Here is a 26,074-nt window from a genome sequence, read left to right on the forward strand (position 1 = left end):
TCAGTATGAATTCACACCTCTTTTTCACCCCAATGGTTTATAATCCATCACTGTCCTCAATTATTTTGGGGCTCAAATCATCCCATATTCAGCTACTTGGATTCCCTCAAACTGGCTCCTACATCCCTGTGACATGCTCCCATCATTACTTATTAAGTGTTGACTTACTTTCTGGCATATCAAGATATTCCAGGATCATTTTCTATCTACATTGTTCAACCATTTCTCCAAGGAGCTCTCATTCTTTTCAGTGAGGAATGGTATTAAAAACCAACATGTGGCGGTGCCTGGGTGGCTCAGTGGGTTGAAGCCTCTGCCTTCGGCTCAGGTCATGATCCCAGGGTCCTGGGATCGAGCCCCGCGTTGGGGCTCTCTGCTCCGAGGGGAGCCTGCTTCCTCTCCTCTCTCTCTGCCTGCCTCTCTGCCTACTTGTGATCTCTCTCGCTCTGTCAAATAAATAAAATCTTAAAACAAACAAACAAACAAAAACAAACCAACATGTGCTCAGTATTGTTTTACACAGAGCCATTTTTTATTTTCTTTTGTATGTTGATACAATGTGTGTTCTTTTGCTCTTTTTTCTTTAGGGTTTTTAGTCTCTTAGATTTTTTTTTTTTAAGATTTTATTTATTTATTTGACAGAGATCACAAGTAGGCAGAGAGGCAGGCAGAGAGGAAGAGAGGAAGAAGCAGGATCCCCGCCGAGCAGAGAGCCCGATGCGGGACTCGATCCCAGAACCCTGAGATCATGACCTGAGCCGAAGGCAGAAGCCCAACCTCTTGAGCCACCCAGGCACCCCAGTCTCTTAGATTTTTTTTTTTTAAAGTTCTGTGTATTTAGGAACTTTGTAATATATAGCAAGTTTTGATTTTGCTTATAAAGTTGTCATATAATTAATATTTTAAAAGTAGTAAAATTTATCAGTATTTTATTGTAACTTGATTTTGACTCATTGAAAACTTTTCCTTATAACCACTGCAAAGAAAAAAGTTCACCCATATTTTGCTATCTGTACATTTTTTTAATATGTATACCTCTGATCCACTTGGAGTTTATTCTTATGCATGGTGTGAAGAACTGACCTACGTCATCTTTTCCTAAGTGGCTGTCTAATGCTGCCACGTTACTAAAATGTCCCTTTTGGGGGCGCCTGGGTGGCTCAGTGGGTTAAAGCCTCTGCCTTTGGCTCAGGTCATGATCCTCAGGGTCCTGGGATGGAGCCCTGCATCCGGGCTCTCTGCTCAGCAGGGAGCCTGCTTCCCCTTCTCTCTCTGCCTGCCTCTCTGCCTACTTGTGATCTCTGTCAAAATACATGAATAAAATCTTTGGGAAAGAAAATGTCCCTTTTGTTTTAGTGATTTGAAATACTACTTCAATAAAGCATTAGGTTTCCATATGTAGCTATGTCCGTATCTGGACTTAACAGTGTTTTACTGGTCTATTCATGTACCAGTATCTTGCTTTTCAAATTATAGAGACTTCCTAATATATTTCGATATTTGGTAGGGCTATACTCCACTCAGAGATCTCCCCCTTAATGTTTTAATATTCTTGCATGTTTATTTTTCCAAATGAACTCCAGTATTAACTAGTTTAGTTCTACACCAAAAATCGTTGATATTATTTGGATCTCATTAAATTTATTAACTCAGGAAGAAAGTGACCTCATGAGGTTGAGGTCTTAACCAAAAACAAGGAATGCTTCCCCAATTGTATACTGTGTCTTTAAGAAATGTTTTATAGTTTGCTTTATGTAGATTTTCATTGTTAAAACCAAATTCTTAGGAATTTATTTTTTTTTGCTTTATAAAAGCAATTTTCTCTCATTATATTGTGTAACTGGTTACTGAGTACATGAAGATTTTATAACCTTCAATCTTGCTAAATTACTTTGAAATAGTTTTGTCATTGATTTTCCAGGGCTTTCCAGATGAACCATCATGCCATCTGCAAAGGGACTTTTATTTCTTTTCCCATTACTATGCCTACAATTGTTTTCTCTTTCCTAGCTGCACTTTTTCATATCTGCAGTACAATGTTATATACCGGAGACAATGCACATCCTTACTTTGTTTCTGATTTTAGTGTTTATCTTAAGATGTTGGCATTAGGATTTAGGTGAATGTATGCATATATGTATGTGCATGTGTATTTATGAAAATCATGTTAAGGATCTATCCGTTCCCATTTTCTTAAAGGAATAGGTGCTGAATTTTGCCACAGACTTTTTCAGCAACTATAAAGAGAATGATTTTTCTCCTTAAATCCATTTATATGGTGAATTGTATCAAGTATTCCAAATACTGAATCATCCTTGTATTCCTACTATAAACCTCACTTCATCATGATATATTTTCTTGATGTAGTGTTAAAGATTGCACAATATTTAGGATACTGCATTGATATTCATAAACAGATCTCTAATTTTCATTTTTTGTACCATCTTTAACAGGTTTAGAAATTGCTATTACTCTTGCTTCATAAAAATTGGAAAGTCTGTAAAAAAGAAAATGGAAAGTTTTTCTGCATTTTCTATGTTGTGAAGTAATTGATGTAGTGTTTGGAATGTATGGTCTCTAAAGGTTTTACAGAATTCCTTTGTGAAATCATATAGGTTTGGTGTTTTGTGGGCTAGCTCCTTGATAAATGTTTCTTCCATTAAGTTGAAAATAATTTTTTATAAAATCTCTAGTGAGGTTTTCTTAAACTGTATTTTCCTAAGAATCCATTTCATCTAAGTTTTCAAATTTATTTGCCTAAGTGTATAAAATGGTTACGTATGATTTTCTCAATTTCTTCTGTATCAAGTTTTTTCCTTTGTCATTTATTTTGTATATTTTGTGCTTTCTCTTCCTCCTTGATTAAACTAGCCAGTAGCTTACCAGTTTTGTGGATATCCCCCTAAAGGTCCAGGACTGATTCATCAATTTGGTGTACAGTTTTTCTGTTAACTCATATATTTCTAATTTTATCTTTAGTTTTCTGTGTTGTTTTTTTTTTTTTCTCCTTTGGTTTACTTTGTTGTTCTTTCTTCATTTCTGAGTTGGGATTTATTAATTAATATTATTACTATTACTTTTTTTAAAAAAAATTTTTATTATTTTTTTTATTTATTTGACAGAGAGATCACAAGTAGGCAGAGAGGCAGGCAGAGCGAGAGGAGGAAGCAGGCTCCCCACTGAGGAGAGAGCCCGATGCGGGGCTCGATCCCAAGACACTGGGATCATGTCCTGAGCCAAAGGCAGAGGCTTTAACCCACTGAGCCACCCAGGTGCCCCAATATTATTACTATTACTTTTACTGTGATAAAGTAACCAGATTAGGTCCAAGATGGAGTTGTTCAGGCTAAGCCACCTCAGCAAACCAAGAATTTAGTACCGAAGTTTCTATATTCCTCTCTCCCTGAAAAGGCAGGCTTTGGTAACTTATTAGTGAGTACCTGCTCAGCATACAGTGCCTGACCTAGGTCCAAAACTTCCCTTTGCTCCAATAAGAAAAGCAACCCAGCTTTAACCAATTAGCAAATGCCCAGTGTACTTCCTTGTTCCCACTCAACTTGGGTCTATAAAAATATCTGCTAGACTGGATGTTGCACAACTTATTAATGACTGAATAAAGTCAGTAAGATTTTAAAAATTTACTTGAATTTTATTCTTTAACAAACATTTAGGACTATGAATTTCCCTCTGCTCATTATCTTCAATGTATTCCACAGATTCTTACATGTAGTATTTTCATTATCATAATTTTTTAGGAACTCTGTAATTTGTTTATATTCCCCCTTTACCCAAGGGTTTTTTTCTTTTAAATGAAGCATCATTTTAAATGTGTATTGAGATGGAGAAGTTATCTGTCACTCTAAAAAGCACCCTCATGTCCTTTCCCATCTTCCTCCTCCCCCAGAAGTTCTAGTACTATGGGTTAATTTGGCATACATTTATTTAAATGGAATAAAAGGCTACAGACATTTTTATATATAATTTCGCTCATACAGCATAGTATTTTTGAGATTTATCCATATTATCATATGAATGGTTCATTGCTTTTTACTGCTAATATTGCACTTTTTTAAAAATGAAGATTTTATTTATTTCAGAGAGAGTATGTGTGTGCACAAGCAGGGGGAATGGCAGACAGAATGAGAAGCAGAGCAAGGAGCTGAGCAAGGAGCCCAATGTCCCAGGATCCTGACTTCATGACCTGAGCCAAAGCAGACGCTTAACCAACTGAGCCACCCAGGTGTCCCACTAATAATGCACTTCAGCAATATATTTGTTTATCCATTCTCCATCCATATTTGACTACTCTGAATAAAGTCACTATGATCATTCTTGTACAAGGCTGCAAATTCTTGTTCAAGGTGGAAATGCCCTTTTGCTTTTTGTTTTCTTCTATGGGACCTACTGATGTTTTCTTAACTATGAAAAGACTTTTGTGAATATTTTGTGTTTAAGAGAGAGTATATTGTATTTAGGATGCTATGATAGATAGACCTGAAGATGTGTTTCATTATGTTTAGATCTTTTTTATCTCTTTCTGTCTACTGCACCTATCTTGTGGTGAGCGGGTCAGTGTCCAATTTTTAGTGCTTCTTTTTATTACTGGCATTTCTTTTAGCTTTTGTTAAGATTATTGTTGTCACTTAGTGCGTATGTATTTATAAGTGTTAATATCTTTGTTGTAAGTTGTGGGTTTCAGTATTACAAACTATCCTCCTCCGTTGTTTAATGCTTTTGGTTTGGCTTCTACTTTGGTTTCAGCATTGCCAATCCTGCTTTCATATTATTTCTATTTGCTTGGTTGATCTTTGTCCGTCTTTTTAACTGTTTTAAGGGCCTCTTATATTAAAGTTGGATCCTGATTTTGTTCCTTCTTTTATTTTTATTGAAATATAACTGACATATAATAATAGTTTATTGGATTTTGATTTTTTTTTTTTAAGATTTTATTTATTTGTCAGAGAGAGAGGGAGAGAGAGCAAGCACAGGCGGACAGAATGGCAGGCAGAGGCAGAGGGAGAAGCAGGCTCCTGCTGAGCAAGGAGCCCGATGCGGGACTCGATCCCAGGATGCTGGGATCATGACCTGAGCCGAAGGCAGCTGCTTAACCCACTGAGCCACCCAGGCGACCCTGGATTTTGATTTTTGAGCCAATCTGAAAATCTTTTTATTGGTGAGAGAATCCTCACTGATGTGACTGGTAGGTTTGATTTCAATTCTGTCGTATTATTTTGTTATAATTACTGTGGGCATCATGATTCTCCATGATGGTTTTCTTTGGCCTTTTAAACATTTCAGTGTTTCTAAAGGCTTGTATTGTTTTTTCTAAAGCTTACCTTTAAGTCTTTTATGCTTCCATATATCATTTTCCTTAGCTAATCTTTCAGTTGCTTTCAGTTTCACAAGTCCCTTGTGATAACTAATCTATAATTATTAGTCTTAGTTCTTTTCCTTTCCCCTCCCACATTTTTTAGCTGCCCTTTCTACTTTGTCAGAACCTGTAACATTTATGTACTATTCTACCTATGTCCCTACTCCTAATTTTAACCTTAATTCAAATATACATGCAATCACTATCCACCTTTTTTTGCAGAAAATTTCCCACACATCTTTAGATGAAACTTATCCTTCAACAGTTTCCTCAGGAAGGGCTAGTGAGTGCAGTATTCCCTTAATTCTTGGCATGTTTAGAGCTTTTTCTATTGTCTTAACCCTTGAAAAACAGCTGAGCGGATACAAAAAATCTTTGCTTAGCATTTTCTTTCCTTATGCTACTCCACTATTGTCTTGCTTTGTATGTTGCTTTTGAGAAATCGAATACCAGTCCACTTCCCCGGCCCTTTTAATGTACTTCATCTTTCGCCTGGAAGCCTGGAGAATTTTTCTGTATCTTTAAAGTCCTACAGCTTAACTAGAATGTATCCTGCAGTTTACCTTCTGGTATGAACTTCTGATGTAGAGATTCAGATCTTTATTTCCAGAAAGTTTTCTTGGATATTATGGCTTTACTCGTCTTCCTTCTTGAGAGGCAACAACTACACATTAGACTTTTTGGACCCATCTTGCACTTAAAACGTCAATTAAAAAATAATCTCATTTTCATTCTCTTGACTGTCTTCCTGCTGCTCTTCCATGTCATTTATTACATTTGCATTTGAATCTGTTTGGTATGAACCTTAAAACTTAGTCTTCAGTTCTGATATGTGTTTTTCTGAGTTTAATATACTCTGATCTTTTCCCTGTTTCTTGCTGTTTCTGTTCTTAGTTTTATATTTCTGACTCAAGGTTTTCTTTTTCCTCCATATCCCCAAACACTGGTTTGAGGACATTTTATTTCATTTTGAGTGTTGTATCAATTTTCTTCTGCCTTATGTTTTTTGGGTGGGGGAGGGGAAGATTTTCGCCAGTTGAGATGTTCTGATTCACATTTTTTCCTGTAGTAGAAAAAATTCCTATGTATTCTGTCTACGTGTAGTCCATTCATTCCTATTGCCATTCATTTCACGGTCAAGAGTTCCTGGTTCAAGAACACTCCTAAGTTGACTTCCTCTTTCTTTTTCTGAAAGAGTATTAATTTCTCCTCTTCCTTCTTTCTCCTCACTGCCATGTGTCCACCCCTTCCCTATAAAGTACTGCTTGTAACTGAAGTTACCGATTCTGGGCACTGCTAACTTTCAAGCCCCTAGCTGTGGCTAAAGCTGCAAACTACCAAATTTCAAAGCTGTGTTCAATACTTTGGACCTCAGTGGCAGATTCTCTTTTGGACGTGATATTCTGGGCTACATCGAAGTCTTGCATGGCCCTAAATTCTATCAGTGAACCTGCTAAGCCTTCTCTCTCTTCCTCTTCACGTCCACAGGATTGGGCAGAAGTTCTTGGAATCTGATTTATTTCTCTATTTAGAGGGAATCTGAAGGTCTTGGTAACCTGTTTCTTAATAATGCTGAAGGCATGGGTGATGTGTGATGGATATGCGCTCTCTCTTGGCTTTAAAAATTTACAGAAAGGTCGATGGGAAAATTGGATCAGGCTGCTGCCACTGTTCTCCAAACCTGTAAGTCTACACATACATATTTAAGTATTACTACCTTAGAAACATTGGTTTTCCCATTTTCTGAAACACTTTACCTATCATTATCAGATTCACTTTTTATATCAACTAACAGTTTCCTAGAGTAAGTTGTTTTCATTTTCATCTAATTTGGTTCAGAAACACATTTTGCTCTATGGGAGTTTTTTCATAAATCCCATAATAGTGTCTTACTGGACTATTTTTGCTAGTGATTTGTAAAAGGTCTCTTATGATTAATATAACTAATATTTGTAGGATGCCCAGTATGTGCTAGGCACATTCTAAGCACTTAATGTATGGTAATGTATTTAAATCCTCACAACTATTTTTACTCCCATTTTATAGATGAGGAAGCAGAGGCTCAAATAGGCTAAGCAACTTGTCCGAGGTCATATAGCTAAAATGAATACTAGCAATATGAGTCAAGAAAAAATAATCTTAGATCTATGTTTAATTTCAACCTTTCTCTTTTTTTCCCTCTTAATTATTTTTCTGTCAGCTACCTTCTATAAGCATAGGTAATAAGGATCAAATAAAACTATTTCAAGTAATGTGCCTTTTTGAACACTTTGCTCTTCAAAATAAAAGTGAAAAATCATGTTAGGTGACTAAGATTTTGAGTAGATGATAATGGGATGATTGGAGGAGGAAAAGCCTCACCTAATATTTGGGCATGTATGGTATGGGCATATATGGACCACAGAGAAAGTCAAAATACCTAGGATTCATATGCTGAGTGATGTATGCCTAATATTTAGAATTATGGAGATATATTCTAGGTGAAAAAAACTGCAAGAATTATAAGTACTTGTTTTATGAGGGCTGTATAGGGAAGAGAAAGAGACTGCTGTAAAGGATCCTGCTTGGGGGCACTTTTACCATTGTTTAACATTGTACTATCAAGTACATTCATTATTCTTATAAAAATAAAGGTCAATTTCTACAAAGCATAAATTACCTTCTTAAAATTCATTAAGCTGATAAAGATGGACGGATTGATGATACCTGGCATATCATGTATGATATGTATGTATGATCAAATATAACTGTGAAATAGCCTAGATATTGATAGGAAGGAAAAGTTATGCCATCTTTTTGGAATGCAATCTGACATTGTTTGTGAAATCTTTAAAAAAAAAAAAAAAAAGGAGTATGCCTTTTGACCATGTAATTCCACTTTTTCAAGCCTGCCCTTCAGAAATACTCACAGGACACAAAAATCTATATGGAAAGATGTTTCTTGAGCAATAACGTAATAGTGAGAAGCTGGAGGCCATCTAACCACCAGTAGGGGAATGAGTAGTAACAGCCAAGATACTGAGGGCAAAAAATAAATCGCAAAATAGAAATGGCATGACTCACTTTTTATTAAAAGAAACAACGTATGCTATATACGCACAGACTAATATATCTATGTTCACATATGCATTTAGGAAGATCCTAGAAGGAACAGCTAAGCTATTAACAGGCTGACAATGGAATAAGAGGATGATTTTAACTTTTCTATGGTTTTCATTTTCTTTTTTTAAACAGCAAATGTGTAATACTTCTATAGTGAAAAAATAAAAAGGTTTTCATAGTGACAAAATGTAAGGAAGCGTCACAGATCACAGTTAAATTTCATTTCCCTACTGTAATTATCACCCTGATGAATCTTCCACCCTATAAAATCTACAAAGGAGTTGAAAGGTAAAACTTTTCTAGGAAAAATTTTACAGAAAATATTTGAGATTCTAAATGCAAGCACAATATACAACAAAGTAATAAGAGCATAATTTCAACATGAATAAACTCATCATTAAGTTAATCAACCCTCCATTATCCAAACCAATAGGGTTCAGTAGCCCACATAATTTCCCAGGATTTAGTCATGAAGTGTCCTAAATCCTTGAATTTGTGAAGGTTGTATGTGTGAACTCACAAAGTTAAAACTAAGAAATTAAGGGATCTATGACAGCTGGACTCAGTACGAGCTAGAGAGCTATTTAGCTCTTGCTGGTTTTCGTTATTTTACCATCAGGATGAAAAGCATTCTGGCATGGTGATACAATTCATAGGCCTTAAGAGAAATGCTTTCCTTCTTTCCCAGCTTACTAATAGGAGAATGATAAATGGTGAGGTTTTGGGATTACTGGGTTTTTGTTTTCCACAAAACCAATGTGAAAGAATAAATTCATGCCAACAATACAATCAAGAGAAAACCGAAAACAGTAACATACTAAATAACTCCCTTAAAGAAACTGAAAAGTAACCAGGGAATGACAGGAGAGGACAATATTCTACACAACAGTATTCTACAGCTTAAAGCAACAGTGAGCAAAAGGGAAGTTTTCTTGGATATACGAGAAATACACATTTCTGTCTGGGTTCAAGTTCTGGTTCTATCACTTATGACTTTGGATGTAACAATTACTTGGGTATCAGTTTCCCTCTCTTCTAAATAAGGAAAACATCACATACCACAACAGGAATGTCTGATAAAATAACTCACATAAATGGGCTTTCAGTTTTTCAGAAAAAAGCTATGAATCCTTAATTATGAACCTAAAAGCTAATTAAAAAAAGATGACCACATCAAAATTAAGTCTGAAAAGCAGTAGCCGAGAGGGACTTTAAGATCATCATTAGCTATCTTCTCTAACACAAATAATAGAATTCATACTAAAGCTGGGGCTGCAGTGCAAATGCAGTCTCAGCAATCAAATGAGTTCATTTGTTAGTATGTGAACACAGCAAAAAATAAGTTAAACAGATTTGATATAACCTAAAAACACTGACCTAAGGTGATGATATTCTCTTGGTGTTTATCTTTTTTTTTTTTTTTAAAGATTTTATTTATTTATTTGAGAGAGAGACAGTGAGAGAGAGCATGAGCGAGGAGAAGGTCAGAGAGAGAGAAGCAGACTCCCCGAGTAGCCGGGAGCCCGATGCGGGACTCGATCCCGGGACTCCAGGATCATGACCTGAGCCGAAGGCAGTCGTCCAACCAACTGAGCCACCCAGGCGTCCCTATCTTTTTTTTTTTAAGATTTTATTTATTTATTTGTCAGAGAGAGAGAGAAGGCAGAGAGGCAGGCAGAGAGAGAGAGGGGGAAGCAGGCTCCCCGCTGAGCAGAGAGCCCAATGTGGGGCTGGATCCCAGGACCCTGAGATCATGACCTGAGCCGAAGGCAGAGGCTTAACCCACTGAGCCATCCAGGTGTCTCTGGTGTTTATCTTTTTGAAAATATATTTGGAGCTGGTCGTGTAAAAGATACATTTTCACTGGATAATAATAACCATGGGGTGTTAATAATGAAAAAATTAAAAATAGGGTTAAACACATTATGTGTACAGAAGGAGGTCATTTGGTGTCTAAAATAATCTGCAACCAACTAACTAAAGTTTTGAAAATTAAAAGTAAAGCAATGGGCTATATCATCCAATATATATTGAGCAATATAGACAAATCATTATGCTAAGCAATAGAAATACAACAAAGTGTTAGATTTACTATACATGTCCTCGACACAGACTACAAACTATAGCCAAATAATTGGGGGGAACAAGAAATTACTAAATTAGGGGCACCTGGGTGGCTCAGGGATTAAGCCTCTGCCTCAGGCTCGGGTCATGATCTCGGTCCTGGGAGTGAGCCCGACATCGGGCTCTCTGCTCAGCAGGCAGCCTGTTTCTGGCCCCCTCTCTCCGCCTGCCTCTCTGCCTACTTGTGGTATCTCTCTGTGACAAATTAATACATAAAAATATAAAAAAAAAAAAAGAAATTACTAAATTAAGTGATTTACTGTATGGGACCTATTCCATAAGTAGTAGTATTAGGTTAGTAGTGAAAAAGGGAAAAGAAAAAGGGATTTTGAGAAGACATCTTAATACTTTACAGCAGCTCACAATTTCTTATATGTTGGTCATCACATCTGATCGGCTTACAGAAACCCTGGGAATTGAAGCTCAATCCAGAATTAGGTGAGAAAGATGACGCCTGAAGAGGTTACGAAATTTGCTTAAGATCAGAGGTCAGGAGGTGGCAGATCGAGAGCCTGGCCAGTTTGCCAACTTTGTCCACAGCTTATTTCTACTACGTTACATTTTAAGTCATCAATACTGAAGTGAGAACTGGAGTTCCTCCCTAAGCAATCTGATAAAAACTTCGTCAGGCATGCATCTATAGGCCCCACTATAGACCTACTGAATGATAATCACCGAGAGAGGTTTTGTATGGTTACAAGAGCCCCAAGAGGTGGTTTTAATGAGTAGTTAAGTTTGGAAAACGCTCTTGTATATCTGCCATGTCCAACACGGCAGACCTATGGCTATTTAAATTTACACCAATTAAATCAAAAGGAAAACCCGGGTCTTTCAGCTGTACTAACTGCCGTTTAAGTGTCCAACAGCCATATGTAGCTAGCTAGTGGCTGCCATACTGGATAACACACACCTAAGACATTCCTATCACCATACAAACTTCTATCGGACAATGCTGGTTCTAGACCAGCCCTTCAACTATGAGGATGAGAAAATGAGGCCCAGGATTTCATCTGACAAGTACTGTGAAGCTAGTCAGTGGCAGAACTGGAACACTATCCTAGTCTGCCAGTACCTCTTACTGTATCATTAAAATGATACATCTTATTCAGCAAACATTTTAAAGATGAAAACTGAGAAAGAGCAACCAAAAAATAGTGACAACTAATTTTAGAATGTGGTCACTCAAACCACTGAGCACTCCTGGCTTTCAGTAATCTAGTGGTTTTGTATTTATGACATTAATATGTTGTTTTCACTTGTAACCTACAGCTCTACCCTCTTTTGACTATTATATTTTCAACAATTTGAGGGCCTAGAAGCATCTGTGTAAGAAGGTTTAGACTCTAACCAGGACAACATATAACCAGTCACAAAAAATACAACAGTGTCTTCTTTAAAAATAAAACCAGTTGTTCCTGTCTAGTATGATCAGAATGCAAATGTCTCCAAAGTCAGTCAGCTTAAGTCATGACAGTTCATGTTTAAAGTGAGCAGGAAAATAACTTGGAATTCCATGGTAATTAGAACTTTAAAGACAGAATTACACAGCTCTATCAGTTTTTTTTTTGTATACCTAGTATTCATTTCCATGTTAAATTCTAGTCATTAGATTAAGATGAAACTGACATCAAACTCTATAAAATTAAAAACTGGATTGTTGAAAAACACGGCCCAACATAAGATACTTATGAACAAATACTTATTCAAGACAGTTTTGCTGTAATTTGCAAGGCAGCCAGAAGCCTTAAGATGAGGTTCTATATAAATAGAAGTTACTTGTTATTCAGAGAAAGAGATGGTGCAAAAAAACAAACAAACAAACAAACAAAACACCCCAACCCCCCCCCCCCCAAAAACAGCTATTTTCTTTCTAAACACTCACTGGTGTTGAGGTAAACAAACAAAAAAATAAAGTCTAAGTAAGCATGGTAGAGCAGAACAAGAGTCTCAAGTCATGACCGGGGAAAGAGAAAAATGTTTCAGTATTTTAAACAGGGGACTGGTAGCTTTAAGAGGAAATTTATTCTCTGGCTTTTAGACCAAATCATTACTTCTACATCTTATCTGTTACAGCTTGACTCCACTTCACTATATTAGGAAGAGAAAAAACAAATGCCCTGAAGATTTTATGCCAACAAAACTACTTTTGGAGGCAGCACAGCTCACCAAATGAAGAACATTAGAAAAACCTTAACTGACAACAGCAGAAAGGGAACCATCTCAACGACTGAGTGATAAATGGCCTATACTAATGTAAAGAACATGAAAACTATTGCAAACTGTACGCAAATAAAAGCGCTACAAAAAATTCAAATCTCATCAAAGAACCACAGAAGTAAGTAATAAAAAAGAAATGAAAGTGCTGTGAAGGAGGGACTTGAGAAGTAAGTCCAGTTTAAAAGGAAGACACAGGTCAAAAGGAAGGGGGAGGGGCGCAGTACTGGCTACCTCTGTACGAAGAGATGCTTCTAACAGCCGCAGTACTACCTCCCAAAGACAATTTTAGACAGCTTTAGGGAAAATTTAGGCACAAACAAATGCACTTTGAGAGAGTAATACAGAGTTGCTGCTAATATTTTTTTTTTTTTTTTTTGCCTTCGGACAGATGCTCTAGTGAGAGAAAACAGCCATGAAATCCCAGACTGTAATTCCCAAGCTTCCGGTAGAAAAATATCAACCATTCTCAGGGATACAAGCCAGCGCATTTGAAAATGACCCAGCAAAGTTTTCAGCTGGCCCTCACTCTCACTCAAACCCTCCTTCCTCCACTTCCCTGCTGTTCTTTCCTGGCACACAAAATATAGGCCAATGAGCGGTGGGTGGGTGAGGAGGATGTGAGAGAAAATTTGAGAAGTAAAAAAGGGAGCAACTTAACAAGGACATGAATGAGACTAGAGGGTCTAATAAGGGTAGGCAAACAACAATTCAAAAGGAACGGGCTTTCCGGGGCAGCAGAGAGCGTTCAGTGTTGGTAAAGGTTTAAGCAGAGACCAGACTACCTACCACTTGTCAGAGAGGCTGCAGAGGGGACGGCTGCTTTGGGTGACCTCTAATGTCTCTTCCGACTCTGAAATGTTAGGATTCTCATTTCACAAAAGAGAACGCAACGGTCCCGAAAGCCCACCGACCTAGACCTCTTTTAAATAAGCGGCCCAGGTGGCTGCTGCCCAAACACCACTCCCACCTCTCTCTCCCACACGTGCCCACCCCGCCCCCTTTCAATATTTCCACCTCCACGTGCAAAATGCCTCGCGGCACTCGCCCCGGAGCCGATAGGCACCTTCCCCCGCAAAGCACCCAAACTAGGCCCCTCTGGGGCAAGGGAGGACTCCACTCTCCCACCTTGGACGGCTAAAAAAGGAAAAGTCTCCAATCCAGCCTCCCTCTCCCCTCCCCACCAACCAGAGCTGAAGGGGGAGGGGGGGGCGGGACGCAGAGAAAAACTTTCTTCTAAATTTTTTCTCCCAAAGAGTGGAGGGAGTAGAGAGAACCCCCGCCAAGTCCGGGGCTGAGGGGGTGGGGGGAGGGGACCCCCCCCGAATCGTTTAACGGCCGGTAGGGGGAGGGGGACTCTAGAGGTTGAGGGGGCGTGGGATGGAGAAGCAGGCCTGGGAGCGGGGGTCAGGGAGCTGCAGGGGTTGCTGGGGTCGGGGAGCTGCAGGCGTCCCCCCCACCTGGCACACAAAGCGGCTGCCGCGCTCAGCTCTCACCAGATCCTTTGTGTTTTCCATCAGGGCCTCATGGGTAGGGGTTGTCCGTGCTCCCCGGGCCCGCGGCGCCCCCTCCCCGAGCTGGGGGCAGGCGCCTCTCCCTGGGACTACGGCGACTACAGGGGGGGGGCCCCCGCTGTGCCCAGACCGGCGGCGGCTGCGGCAGCCCCCGGATTTCCCCCCTTTAACTCGGGTGGCCCCAGGATATCAACAACATTAGCATAGCCCTCCCTCCCCAGCGCGCCTGCGCCGTGACCCGCGCCCCGATTGGCCCACTTCCCTACATACCCTCCTCTCTCTCTCCTCCAGCGTGGGACCCTCTGCAGGCTCCGTACTCCAAGGGCCGTACCAAAACGAGGGGGTGGAAAAGGCAACCGCGGCTCGTGTTAAGTCGAGTGGTTAAAAAGTCAGGAAGAAGAGCAGAAGTTTCATTCAGTCATCCCAGCTTATACTCTCGCTTTCTTGTGCTCCCTTCAATCAGTTGCAGCTGCGAAGTTGTGTTGGAAAAAATTTTCCACTCCAGTCACGCCGCTTCCCCCTCCACCCGGAAGATCGGTCCTCCCGGAGGAACTCCCCTACGGGGAGGGGTTGCTGAGGGGAGTGGGCGTTACGTAGGGAGAGAGTGTTGGTCACGTGCTAACAGGCCGCGCAGGCTCCTTCCGACCCCACAGGGCCTCAGCGGCCGCGGACAACGAACCGCCTCGGCGCACGCGCAGCGAGGTTCCACGTGAGCGCCTGCGTTTCTTCTCCAACCCAACGATGCCGCCGGAACGTAGAAGCCGAACGAAACCGGACCGGAGACCCGGAGTGAGTCTGGGCCGGAAGAGCCGAACGAAGCCGGGCCGGAGAGCCGGAGCAGGGCCGGGCGGGCCGCCCCGAAAGGCTGCTCCTTCATCCCAGCGGAAACCGCCGGCCCGGCCGAGCGCAGCGGCCGCTGCGATCGCAGTCGCGGCGGAGGAGGAAAGGCGGCTCCGGCAGCGGAACCGCCTGACGCTGGAGGAAGACAAACCGGCCGTGGAACGGTGCCTGGAGGAGCTGGTGTTCGGCGACGTCGAGGACAACGAGGACGCGTTGCTACGGCGTCTGCAGGGCTCGCGGGTGAGGGAGGCCGCGGCGCGCGGGCTGGGCGCGCTCAGGCTGGGCGCACGGTGGGCGGTGAGCCTCCGGGGGCGGAGCCTGGGCGACCTGCGGCGCCGGGAGCGCTCTGGTCCGCGGGCGCCCGAAAACGCGGGCGCCGAAGGGGGCCAGACTGGAAGTCTCCACTGGGCGGAGACCTTGCTTTTCCCCGCCCCCGGGGTGGAGGGAGCCCCTGCGCCGGGTATCCAGCAGGCGCTCTACACGTATGTGTGGCGCAGGGCAGTCGTGAGCATTTTTTCGCGGCTCAGATCGAAACCCTGTGTTTCTTTCTTTGTGGCCATTCGATTCGCTGCCTCAGTACCTTGTCGGGATTCAGGAGTTACGGAATCAGAATGTGCGTTTTTAACAGCTTCCCAAGTGATGGACTCGCCAGTTTCTGAGAATGATCGTGCATTTGTCTGTTCGCCAGATCACTGTTCGTTTGTTGTGGTCCACATATTTTTTCGAGCAATGAAAACCCTGCTTGCTTTTTATTATTATCCCTTTTTACCTCCTTTGCACATTTTTTTATTTTTTATTTTTTAAAGATTTTTATTTATTTATTTGACAGAGAGATCACAAGTAGGCAGAGAGGCAGGCAGAGAGAGTGGAAGGGAAGCAGGCTCCCTGTTGAGCAGAGAGCCCGATGCGGGACTCGATCCCAGGACCCTGAGATCATGACCTGAGCTGAACGCAGCGGCTTAACCCACTGAGCCACCCAGGCGCCCCCTTTGCACATTTTTTAAAAGAGATTTTATTTATTTATTTGACAGTGAGAGATCACAAGTAGACAAGAGAGGCAGGCAAAGAGAGAGGGGGAAGCAGGCTCCTGGCTGAGCAGAGAGCCCGATTGGGGCTGGATCCCAGGACCCTGGGATCATGACCTGAGCCGAAGGCAGAGGCTTTAACCCACTGAGCCACCCAGGCGCCCCACCGCTTGCACATTTTAAGTCACTTTTTAGGAGCCACATTTAATCATCTCTTTTATGCTACACCTGATGTTTCTTCCAAGATAGAGAGTTCCAGGCCTTGTTCTAGGCAATGGAGGAGGCACAGCAATGGACAAAAACACAAAAGTCCCTTGCTGTTTTAGACCAGGTTTACTAGTGGCGCAAAAAGAAGATAAAGTAAAATGCAAATATGTCAGAGACATAATGCTGAAGAGAAAAAAAAAAACATTAGGGAAAGGAAGACGAGTGTGTGTAGAGGCCAGTGAAATTCTACATGGCGTGGCCAAGCAAAGCCTCACCAAGAATACTGTTTGGTGAATGAATACCCACCTCACAAGTGGCCAGTGTCATTTGATTGTCAGTATTGCCTTTGGGTGCTTATGAGGGAATCTGCAGAAATCTCTTTGGCAGATAGAGAACTGTTATTGGAAAACTGCTGGCCTTTGGGACTTTTTATAGTCAAGAACAAAGGAATAGTCTTTGTGAGGTGGGATTTATCGGGCTTTGAAGGATCATAGGCTGGTAACAGAAGAGCGAGAAAATATTTGGACATGTCTATTAGCGGTTTTTGGGAAAGCTCGAGCTTAACTTCTGGGAGTTTTCTGTGGTGTAGATTTAGATTTAATAGTCTAGGGTAAATTTTCTTAAGGTAGGGGGTCAGGAATGGTTATGAACAATGGAGAAGCAGTATGTCTAAGAATAATGAAATGCCAGTTAGTTATAGTATTCAGTCACATAATTTTTGATGTTAGTCTGCGTCTGGTCCCATGATTTCTGTAGTTCCGGGATTTTTCCAGCTCATTTTCCTCTTTTGTCAACTTATCTTTTGTTTTTCTTATCTTACTTGGTCCTTTCTTTTCAGCGTGTCAGCTTTCACTCCTTGACTGTTCATCCTACCTGCCTATCCAGCATACGGTGCCATTCTCTCCGCATTTTCTGTTCTGCTTCCAGCATTTGCCATGGTTTTGGCGATGTTCCTAGGAAGATGTTGCTGCGGCTGAGGTCGAAGAGGTTGCTGCCTGTGTTCTCCTCAAGGATTTTGATGGATTCCTTTCTCACATTGAGGTCCTTCATCCATTTGCCATGGTTAACATTCTGTCCTATTACTCCATCAGAGGGCTTAAAGAAGCATTCCAACTGTAAGGTGTGTGCGTCTGCTGAAAAACTCAGTGCTTGAGGGCATCTGTCTTCTCTAGGTTCAAGTGCAGGAAGACTCAGGTGACTCGGAAGTGGAGAATGAAGCAAAAGATAATTTTCGGTTTCAAAAGAAGCCAGTTTGGGTGGATGAAGAAGATGAAGATGATGAAATGTAAGTTGCCTATTTTTTCTTCCAGATTCCCTCTGGATATTTAAAATAATATTTTGTAAGTTTTAAAGAAGTTCTCTTTACAAATATATGATTACGTGAAGATTCTAAAAATACTGTAAAGCAGAGAAAGGAAAAGGTCATTCATAAACTCACATCGAGGGAGAACCGCTGTTAGGTGTTGGCATTCTTCTCTCCTGCCCTCTTCTCTTGTGTGCTGTATTGAATGGCAAAGAAAGCATAGTGTTTGGTGTCACATTTGAGTTTGTCTTTTAATGTGGCCGGTTCCTAAGTGATCAAGGGCAAGTTTGAAACCTGCCTTTTCTCTTTCGGACAGAGATAATAATAGTAATATCAGAAGGCTCTTGAGATTAAGTGAAATAATGTATATGGAGCTCTTAGCACAATGTCTGAAACTGAGAAAAGGCTAGGAAAAAAGCTAACACACTCAATACTGTGGTTTTAAGAGATGAAAATGTATTGTCTTGCAAGTGTTTATCCCCACTTAAGAATAAAAACGTTTATAAATGATTTTAAACGTATTATAGTCTATTACATGAATTAGCTACAATTTATGTAGGTATTGTCAGATGGGTTTTCCTATTTTTCCCTTGGATAAGTTGATGTTGAGACAAATGTTTTTCTGCATAAACCTTTTTCTCCTTTCTAATTGCTTCTGTAAGAAGGATTTTCTGAGGTAGAATTACTTAATCAAAGGGCATGAGCAAGTGTCAGAGTCTTGATAAAAACTGCCAGACTGACCAGGAGGTTCTCCCAGTTTACCTTCCCATTGAAAGGTGTCCATTTCACTCCATTCTTAAAAACAATGCTTATCTTTTTTTTAGACTTCGTCAGTTTAATGGGCGGGAAATAACTTCTTTGTGTGATTTTTGTTATTAGTCATTGGTATTTTTTCAGAGCATTCTCTATTACGTGTTTATCTTTTTTCAAAAATTAATGTGTATTTGATATTGTGCACTTCACAGATCTTGACCTATATTTGGTTAAATGTGTTCTCAAATTTTTAAAGGCAACAACTAGTGACGACAAATCTTTGAAGGTCATTTAAAGCATACCGTTGTTCTGTTTTTAATAGGGTTGACATGATGAGCAATCGGTTCCGGAAAGATATGATGAAAAATGCCAGTGAAAGTAAACTTTCAAAAGACAAGCTTCAAAAGAGACTTAAGGAAGAGTAAGTGTCCTTTTCCTTGTGATTTACCAAGCTTTAACTTACAATGAGTGGTTTATTTGGATTCACTGAGTCTTTGGCTAGAACAGTTCCTTGGGTAGTGAGTTTCCATTTTGAAGTAGTAAGAGCATTGCTACTGGAAGAAATGGTTTAAGTTTTAGTATTTTGGAGGGAGAGGGAATACAAGTACAAAAGAGTTTTTGGGGGGGGTGCCTGGGTCGCTCCGTCGTTAAGCGTCTGCCTTTGGCTCAGGTCATGATCCCAGGGTTCTGGGATTGAGCCCCGCATTGGGCTCTCTGCTCAGCCGGAAGCCTGCTTCTCCCTCTCCCACAACCCCTGCTTATGTTCCCTTTCTTGCTGTTTCTCTTTCTGTCAAATAAGTAAATAAAATCTTTAAAAAAATTTTTTTTTGGAAAATCTTGCAATTCTACCACCCACATATAATCAGCGATGGTATTGCTTACTTGTTTGTTTGTATGTGGTAAACCATCTCTTTTCCATTACTTTTAGGTTCTTTTAGTTAAGCAGAGCTGGGAAATGTATGTATATTTTAAAATAATGGCTTCATGGGGCGCCCAGGTGGCTCAGTTGGTTGAGCTTCTGAGTTAGGCTCAGGTCATCTCAGGTCCTGGGATTGAGCCCTGCATTGGGCACCAGGCTCAGCAGGGAGCCTGCTTCTCCCTCTCAGGCCACCCACTCCTTTCTCTCTCTCTCTTCAATTAACAGATGAATAAACTCTTAAAGCCTTTCTCTCTTTAAAAAAGGTAAGTAAAATAAATAAAATAAAATGATGATTTCATTGTGATTCTTCCAATTCAGACTTACCGATCTTCAAAAATATTTTTTCTTTAAATATTTTATTTAAATTCAAGTTAGTAAACATGTAGTGTAGCATTAGTTTCAGGGGTAGAGTTTAGTGGTTCATCACTTGCACACAACACCCAGTGCTCATTGCGAGTGCTCTCCTTAATGTACATCATTTACCCCATTTACACCATTTACCCCATTCCCCGACCACCACCTCTCCAGCAACCCTCAGTTTGTTTTCTATATTTGAGAGTTTCATATGGTTTGCCTTCCTCTGTTTTTTTTTTTCCCCTTAAGATTTTATTTATTTATTTTAGAGCTCAAATGGGGGAGAGGAGAGGCAGAGGGAGAGAGAATCCCGAGTAGAATCTGTGCTGAGTGCAGAGTCTGACGAGGGGCTCGATCCCAGGATTGATCGATCGATCATGACCTAAGCCAAAACCAAGAGTCAGTCACTCAACCAACTGAGCCATGCAGGCGCCCTTCCCTTTCTGTTTTTAACATACTTTATTTTTCCTTCCCTTCCCCAGTGTTCATTTGTTTTAGTTATTAAATTCCACATGGGGGCGCCTGGGTGGCTCAGTGGGTTAAAGCCTCTGCCTTCAGCTCAGGTCATGATCCCAGGGTCCTGGGATCGAGCCTCGCATCGGGATCTCTGCTCAGCAGGGAGCCTGCTTCCTCCTCTCTCTCTGCCTGCCTCTCTGCCTACTTGCTATCTCTATCTGTCAAATAAATAAATAAAATCTTAAAAAAAAAAATTCCACATGAGTGAATTCATATGGTATTTGTCTTTCTCTGACTGACTTATTTTGCTTAGTGTCCTACATTTTAGTTCCCATCCAAAATAGAAATTTTGGGGTGCCTGGGTGGCTCAGTGGGTTAAAGCCTCTGCGTTCGGCTCAGGTCATGATCTCAGGGTCCTGGGATTGAGCCTCGCATCGGGATCTCTGCTCAGCAGGGAGCCTGCTTCCTCCTCTCTCTCTCTGCCTGCCTCTCTGCCTCCTTGTGATCTTTCTCTCTCTGTCAAATAAATAAAATCTTTAAAAAAAAATAGAAATTTTAAAAATTTAATTTTACATTATAGTGATTAAGTAACTGGTTTTAACTTTCAAGAATATTTAAGTATTTGAACATTGAGTATTTGAAAACTTGGTACTTTAACCTAACCTCATTTATTTTTCTTCTAAACCTTTATTTAAATTCTAGTTATTTAATACACAGTGTGATAATAGTTTCGGAAATAAAATTTAGTGATTCATCACTTATGTATAACACTCAGCGCTCATCAAAACAAGTGCCCTTCTTCGGATTGCATGGAGCACTGGGTGTGGTGCAAAAATAATGAATACTGTTATGCTGAAAAAATAAAAAATTAAAAAAAAAACAAAACAAAACAAGTGCCCTCCTTAATGCCCATCACCCATCTAGAGCATCCCCCACCAGTCTCCCTCCATCAACCCTTAGTTTGTTTCCTATAGGTAAGAATCTCTTACGGTTTGTTTCTTTCTTTCTTTTTGTCCCCCATCCTGTAAATTCATCTCTCTTATTTCCTAAATTCCACGTATGAGTGAAATGATACGGAATTTGTTTTTCTCTACTGATTTCACTTAGCGTAATGCGTTCTACCTCCACGTTCTTGCACATGGTAAGATTTCATTCTTTGATGGCTGAGTAATATTTCTTGTATATGTCTATATACAGCACACCTTCTTTGGCTATTGTTTGGCTATTGTTGATAATGTTGCTGTAAACGTCAGTGTGCATGTACCCCTTCAAATCTGTATTTTTGTATCCTTTGGGTAGTAGTGGTGCAATTGCTTGATCATAGGGTAGCTCTATTTTTAACTTTTTGGGGAACCTCCATACTGTTTTCCAGAGTGGCTGCACCAGTTTGCATTCCCACTAACAGTGTCAGAGGGTTTCCCTTTCTCCTCATCCTAGTCAATGTCTGTTGTTTCCTGTGTTGTTAATTTTAGCCATCTGATGGGTGTGACATGGTATCTCATCATGGTTTTTACTTGTTTTTCCTGATAATGAGTGATGTTGAGCATTTTTTCATTTGTATTGGCTCTGAACTCAGAGTCCTTATATGCTAATTCTTTCATGTCTGTCATTTCTGTGTCTTTCTGTTGACTGATTTTTGTTCTGGTTGTGGTTCATATTTTTCTGCTTTCCTGCATGTTTAGAAATTTTGATTGGATTTTGGGCAGTGTGAGTGGTAAATTGATCAGTGTCTGGATTTTGATTTTGGCTTTTAATGAGTGTTTAATGAGTGAATGTTGAATGAGTGAGTACTTTTAGTGACTTCGTCTAGGCAAGCAGTAGATTGGCTTGGAGATTAGTTTGATCCTTTCAGGATTTGTTTTTAGTTTTGTTGTAGAGTAGCATTTGCTCTAGGCTGGTTTAGCCCCATGTCTAAGATAGACTCTTTTGCCATTTCTTCTGAATGCCCTGCGTTTTTAGTAAGGACCTTCCCATGACTGGTTGAAACTCAAGTGTCTGAACTCTGCTGTTATGCAACTTACAGCTCCCTGCTAGTTCTTTGCCTGGTCTCATGGAGTTTCATCCTGTGAATGTACAGCTTAGTATTCAGCAAAAATATCTGTGGATATCAGTGCAGATTTTTGGAGCTTTTTGTAGTTCTGTGCCCTGCATGGAGCCCAATGTGAGGGCTTGAACTCACGACCCTGAGATCAAGAGCTGAGCTGAGAGATGAAGAGTTGGATGCTTAACCGACTGAGCCTCCTAAGTGCCTGCTTTTTCAAAAAAATTTACTCTTTTTTCTTTCATTTATATTTTAATATGGCGAATCCTTTTTAAAATTTTTAAAAATTTTTTTCTTATTTTTAAGTAGGCTCTATAACTCAGCATGGAGCCCCAATTTGGGGCTTGAACTCAAAAGCGTGAGATCAAGACCTGAGCTGAAATCAAGCGTCAGTCACACACCAGTTGAACCACCCAGGCACCTGGAGCTGTTTCTTTTTTTCTTCTGTTGTTCAGTGCCCCTCAAATTCCAGTTCTCTCAGCCTCTTTCAAGTCTGACTTTTTCTCACTGGTTCTGTGCCAGGGTCTCAAAAAATTGCCTTTGGCAGGGAAATCCTGGGATGTCAGCACTCACCTTGTTATTTCCTTTCTCTCAGGGCTCACAATCTTATGTTTTTTTCCAATTTTTGAAAACAGTTTTATATGTTTTGTCTTGTTTTCTAGTTGTTTATGGCCAGTGGGCTGAGTTTGGTGGTTTTGTCTGCACTTCTGTAATAAACAATTAGAATGACTCTGCACTTTTCCAGAAACCAGCACTTCAGAATATGCTTCTCATAAAGCTAGCTTTTTCCAGAGTGAAATGCTCCAATTTTATTCAAAGGATATGTGATTGTGTTTTGCATATTCTTACCAGTCTTTCAGATGTGTTTTACTATGTATTCTGTTACTGTAGCATTGGCTTATAACTACATATAGAGTTCTTCACTTAGTTCCAAGATCTGAGATGTGTTGATATGAGCAAATAAGTAGACCTGTAACTAGACAAAAATAATTAACAAATATGTATCCAGGTGTTCTGTATCCAAGACTAGTTTATACAGTTAGAGGTTCACAAAAGTTTCCCATATTGGCAAGTTGGGACTATTCTTTGTGAGTAGCCTTTCTGTTAAAGTTGATAATTTTTTTTTAAGGATTTTATTTATTTATTTGACAGACAGAGATCACAAATAGGCAGAGAGGCAGACAGAGAGAGGGGGGAAACAGGCTCCCTGCTGAGTAAAGAGCCCGATGTGGGGCTCGATCCCAGGACCCTGAGACCATGACCTGAGCCAAAGGCAGAGGCTTAACCCACTGAGCCATGCAGGCGCCCCAAGATGATAATTTCTTTGGCAAGATTGTATACATGCTCTCAAGGGTGAGCTAATCTATACCCTTTAAGTCTTTGAAGTTTGGTGAACATTTATTAGTTAACACAAAATTTCATTTTTGTATATTCGCTTAGATTCCAGCATGCCATGGGGGGAGTACCTGCCTGGGCAGGGACTAGTAAGCGGAAGACATCTTCAGATGGTGAGTACTGATACCTGTTTAAGTTAGTAAACGAATCTCTGTTCCTGTTCTGTTCTATGAGCTTTCTCATGAGGCTCGTTAAAACCTGATGTTTCAAATATGTCCCTCCCTCCCCCCGCCTTTAAATGTTTGGTTTCAGAGTCTACCAGTTCTCTGAGGGAGGCTCTTTTACAATATGTAAGATTCATTTTGTAGTATGTTCTCTGTTGTATGGGCAATAATGCATGAATTTTATGTTGTTTGGTTCACAATAGAGCTATGTTGCATTATGACATGGGGTTAAAGAAAAGTAACGGTTCTTCACCCAGTGCTCCTTCTGAAGTTATTGTCAGCTAGTACGGCTGTCTACTGGGAAATGGGATATCTCGGGAGCACATGTCCAGTCGGGCCCAGATGATCATCACTTTGTAAAAACCTATTCTTTAACTCCAGATTTTAAGTTTGGCTTGTCCTGTAACTCTTCTCTCCTTTTTAGATCCTTCAGTTTGGGTATTATAAATGTGGATAGCTTCCCAAGATCTGATTTGTGTGCTTGCAGTTATACATTTTAGACTTGGAATTGACTTTTGAAATCCTTTAGGGAGTCTGCAGTATATCCTCCCACACGATGCAGGAGCTCTCTTCTTAGCATCCTTGATTTCTGATGAGCCTCCGTTTGATTATCACTACCACCTTTCCCTCCCTTCTTCCCGGCCCTTTGAGTCCAGGCCTCATGGTATTCAAGTACAAGGAGCCCATTTAAAGAACCAGTTGTTTTCTGCAATTCTGTTAGAAAACCCAATCTGTTACTAAGTCAAAATTTACCTTCTGGTTTCCAGCCAGATGCTTTTAGAGGTGGGAGGAATCTTAGTGATACAGCCTGAATTTATCCACTGCAGGAATCTTTTTCTACAGCATCTGTTAGATGGTAATTTAGCCTCTGCTTAAACACATCAAATAATGCTGTTTACTGGACTGTTTTTCCCTCTTCTCTGTTTCTAAAGGACTAATTGTTAGAATTTTTTTCCAGTTTCGAGATTTACCTCCCTACACTCTGTAGTCCTACCGTTTAAAAGTATACAGTTTAAAAAAAAAAATAAAAACAGTGTACAGTTTATTTTACTTCTTGTTTCATGTAAAACTCTGTTGTTGAAGAAATATCTTTCCAGGTTTGTTTTTTAACAAGTTTAACGTCCCTGATCCTTTAACCTTTTTTTGCATTATATGATTTTAACCTCCTTAGTTACCAGTTTGCCCTCCTCGATGAAGTATAATTTTATTACCCGTTTTAGAATGCTGCATTCATAGGCCATTTTATTTTATTTATTTATTTTTAAAGATTTTACTTGTTTGAGAAAGAACATGAGCAGGGGTTGGGGTGACAGAGGGAGAGTAGCAGATTCCCCGCTGAGCAGGGAGCCCAGCACAGGGCTCTGTATCAGGACACTGGGATCATGACCTGAGCTGAAGGTAGACATTTAACCAACTGAGCTACCCAGGTGCCCCTTCATAGAACATTTGGATTTATGTAATTAATAGGTAAGGTTATGTTGGCTGTTGAAACAGAAAACCTTCCATGTCCCAGTAGATTAATCCAATAGAAATTATTTTTTTCATGCATGTAAAAATTGTGGTGAGGAGGGGTTGGTGTGCTTTAGGGACCCAAGAGATTCTGACAGCTTCATGCTGGGTTTTTCAAAGTTTCCCAAGAGGTTGACCTCCAGGTGGCTTATAGGGGAAGAGTGAGTGGCTCACCCAAAAGAGACTTTTATTGGCCTGTCCTGGGAGTGGTACATGGACTTTTGACTTAGATTTTATTGGCCAGAGCTTAGTCACAAGGCCACGCGTTAACTTCATGGACTCCCAGGAAATGCAGTTTGTCTTTGTATTCGTGAGAAAAAGGAAATGGATTAGGTTACTTATTAGCCAGTCAGCTACCATCAGGATATCCTGGTCTACTACCTAGGACCAGGGAGTGAGGTTCAAAAAGATAAAAGTGACTTGTTCAAGGTGTACTTCTTATTGACACAGTGCTGACCAAACCCTAGCTTTACATGTTATCTTTATTGGTAAATATTTTGCACAGTATCTTTAAAAGGGAAATATTCCCCACTTTAAACATAATTAGAATACTATCATCATAGGCCTTTGGAAATTAACAGTAATTCCTTAATATGATGGATTCTTTTATTATTGCTATTGTGTTCATTTATCTCCTCCCCCTCACCCCCCAACCTTGGATCCTTCTAGCTTGCTTTGTATTCTGCTTGGTCTTCACAGTGCTTTTGAATCTAGCGTGATGTCTTTTTTAAGTTCTGGAAATTCTAATTGTCTTCAAATACTGTTTCTGTTCAGTCTTCCTTT

At 40.3% G+C, this 26,074-nt stretch overlaps 2 protein-coding genes across 17 annotated transcripts in view; one reads left to right on the top strand and one right to left on the bottom strand.

Annotated features, from left to right (window-relative positions):
* Positions 1-14,735, bottom strand: part of MBTD1 (mbt domain containing 1) — a 70,611-nt gene extending 55,876 nt beyond the window's left edge. For 6 of the 15 annotated variants that reach the window (XM_047705909.1, XM_047705908.1, XM_047705907.1 and 3 more), the window contains exon 1: positions 14,308-14,582. In XM_047705909.1, coding sequence (XP_047561865.1) covers positions 14,308-14,328 — 21 coding nt within the window. In that variant the 5' untranslated portion in view covers positions 14,329-14,582. The other 9 variants (XM_047705920.1, XM_047705919.1, XM_047705917.1 and 6 more) reach the window with 8 other exon arrangements.
* A 331-nt stretch (positions 14,736-15,066) lies between these two features.
* Positions 15,067-26,074, top strand: part of UTP18 (UTP18 small subunit processome component) — a 43,806-nt gene continuing 32,798 nt past the window's right edge. For both annotated transcript variants that reach the window (XM_047705925.1, XM_047705924.1), the window contains exons 1-4: positions 15,067-15,405; positions 17,570-17,682; positions 18,776-18,874; positions 23,664-23,731. In XM_047705925.1, coding sequence (XP_047561881.1) covers positions 15,067-15,405; positions 17,570-17,682; positions 18,776-18,874; positions 23,664-23,731 — 619 coding nt within the window. The remainder of the gene's footprint in view (positions 15,406-17,569; positions 17,683-18,775; positions 18,875-23,663; positions 23,732-26,074) is intronic.

Source organism: Lutra lutra, chromosome 16 (assembly GCF_902655055.1).
Source record: "Lutra lutra chromosome 16, mLutLut1.2, whole genome shotgun sequence".
NCBI classification, from domain to species: domain Eukaryota; kingdom Metazoa; phylum Chordata; class Mammalia; order Carnivora; family Mustelidae; genus Lutra; species Lutra lutra.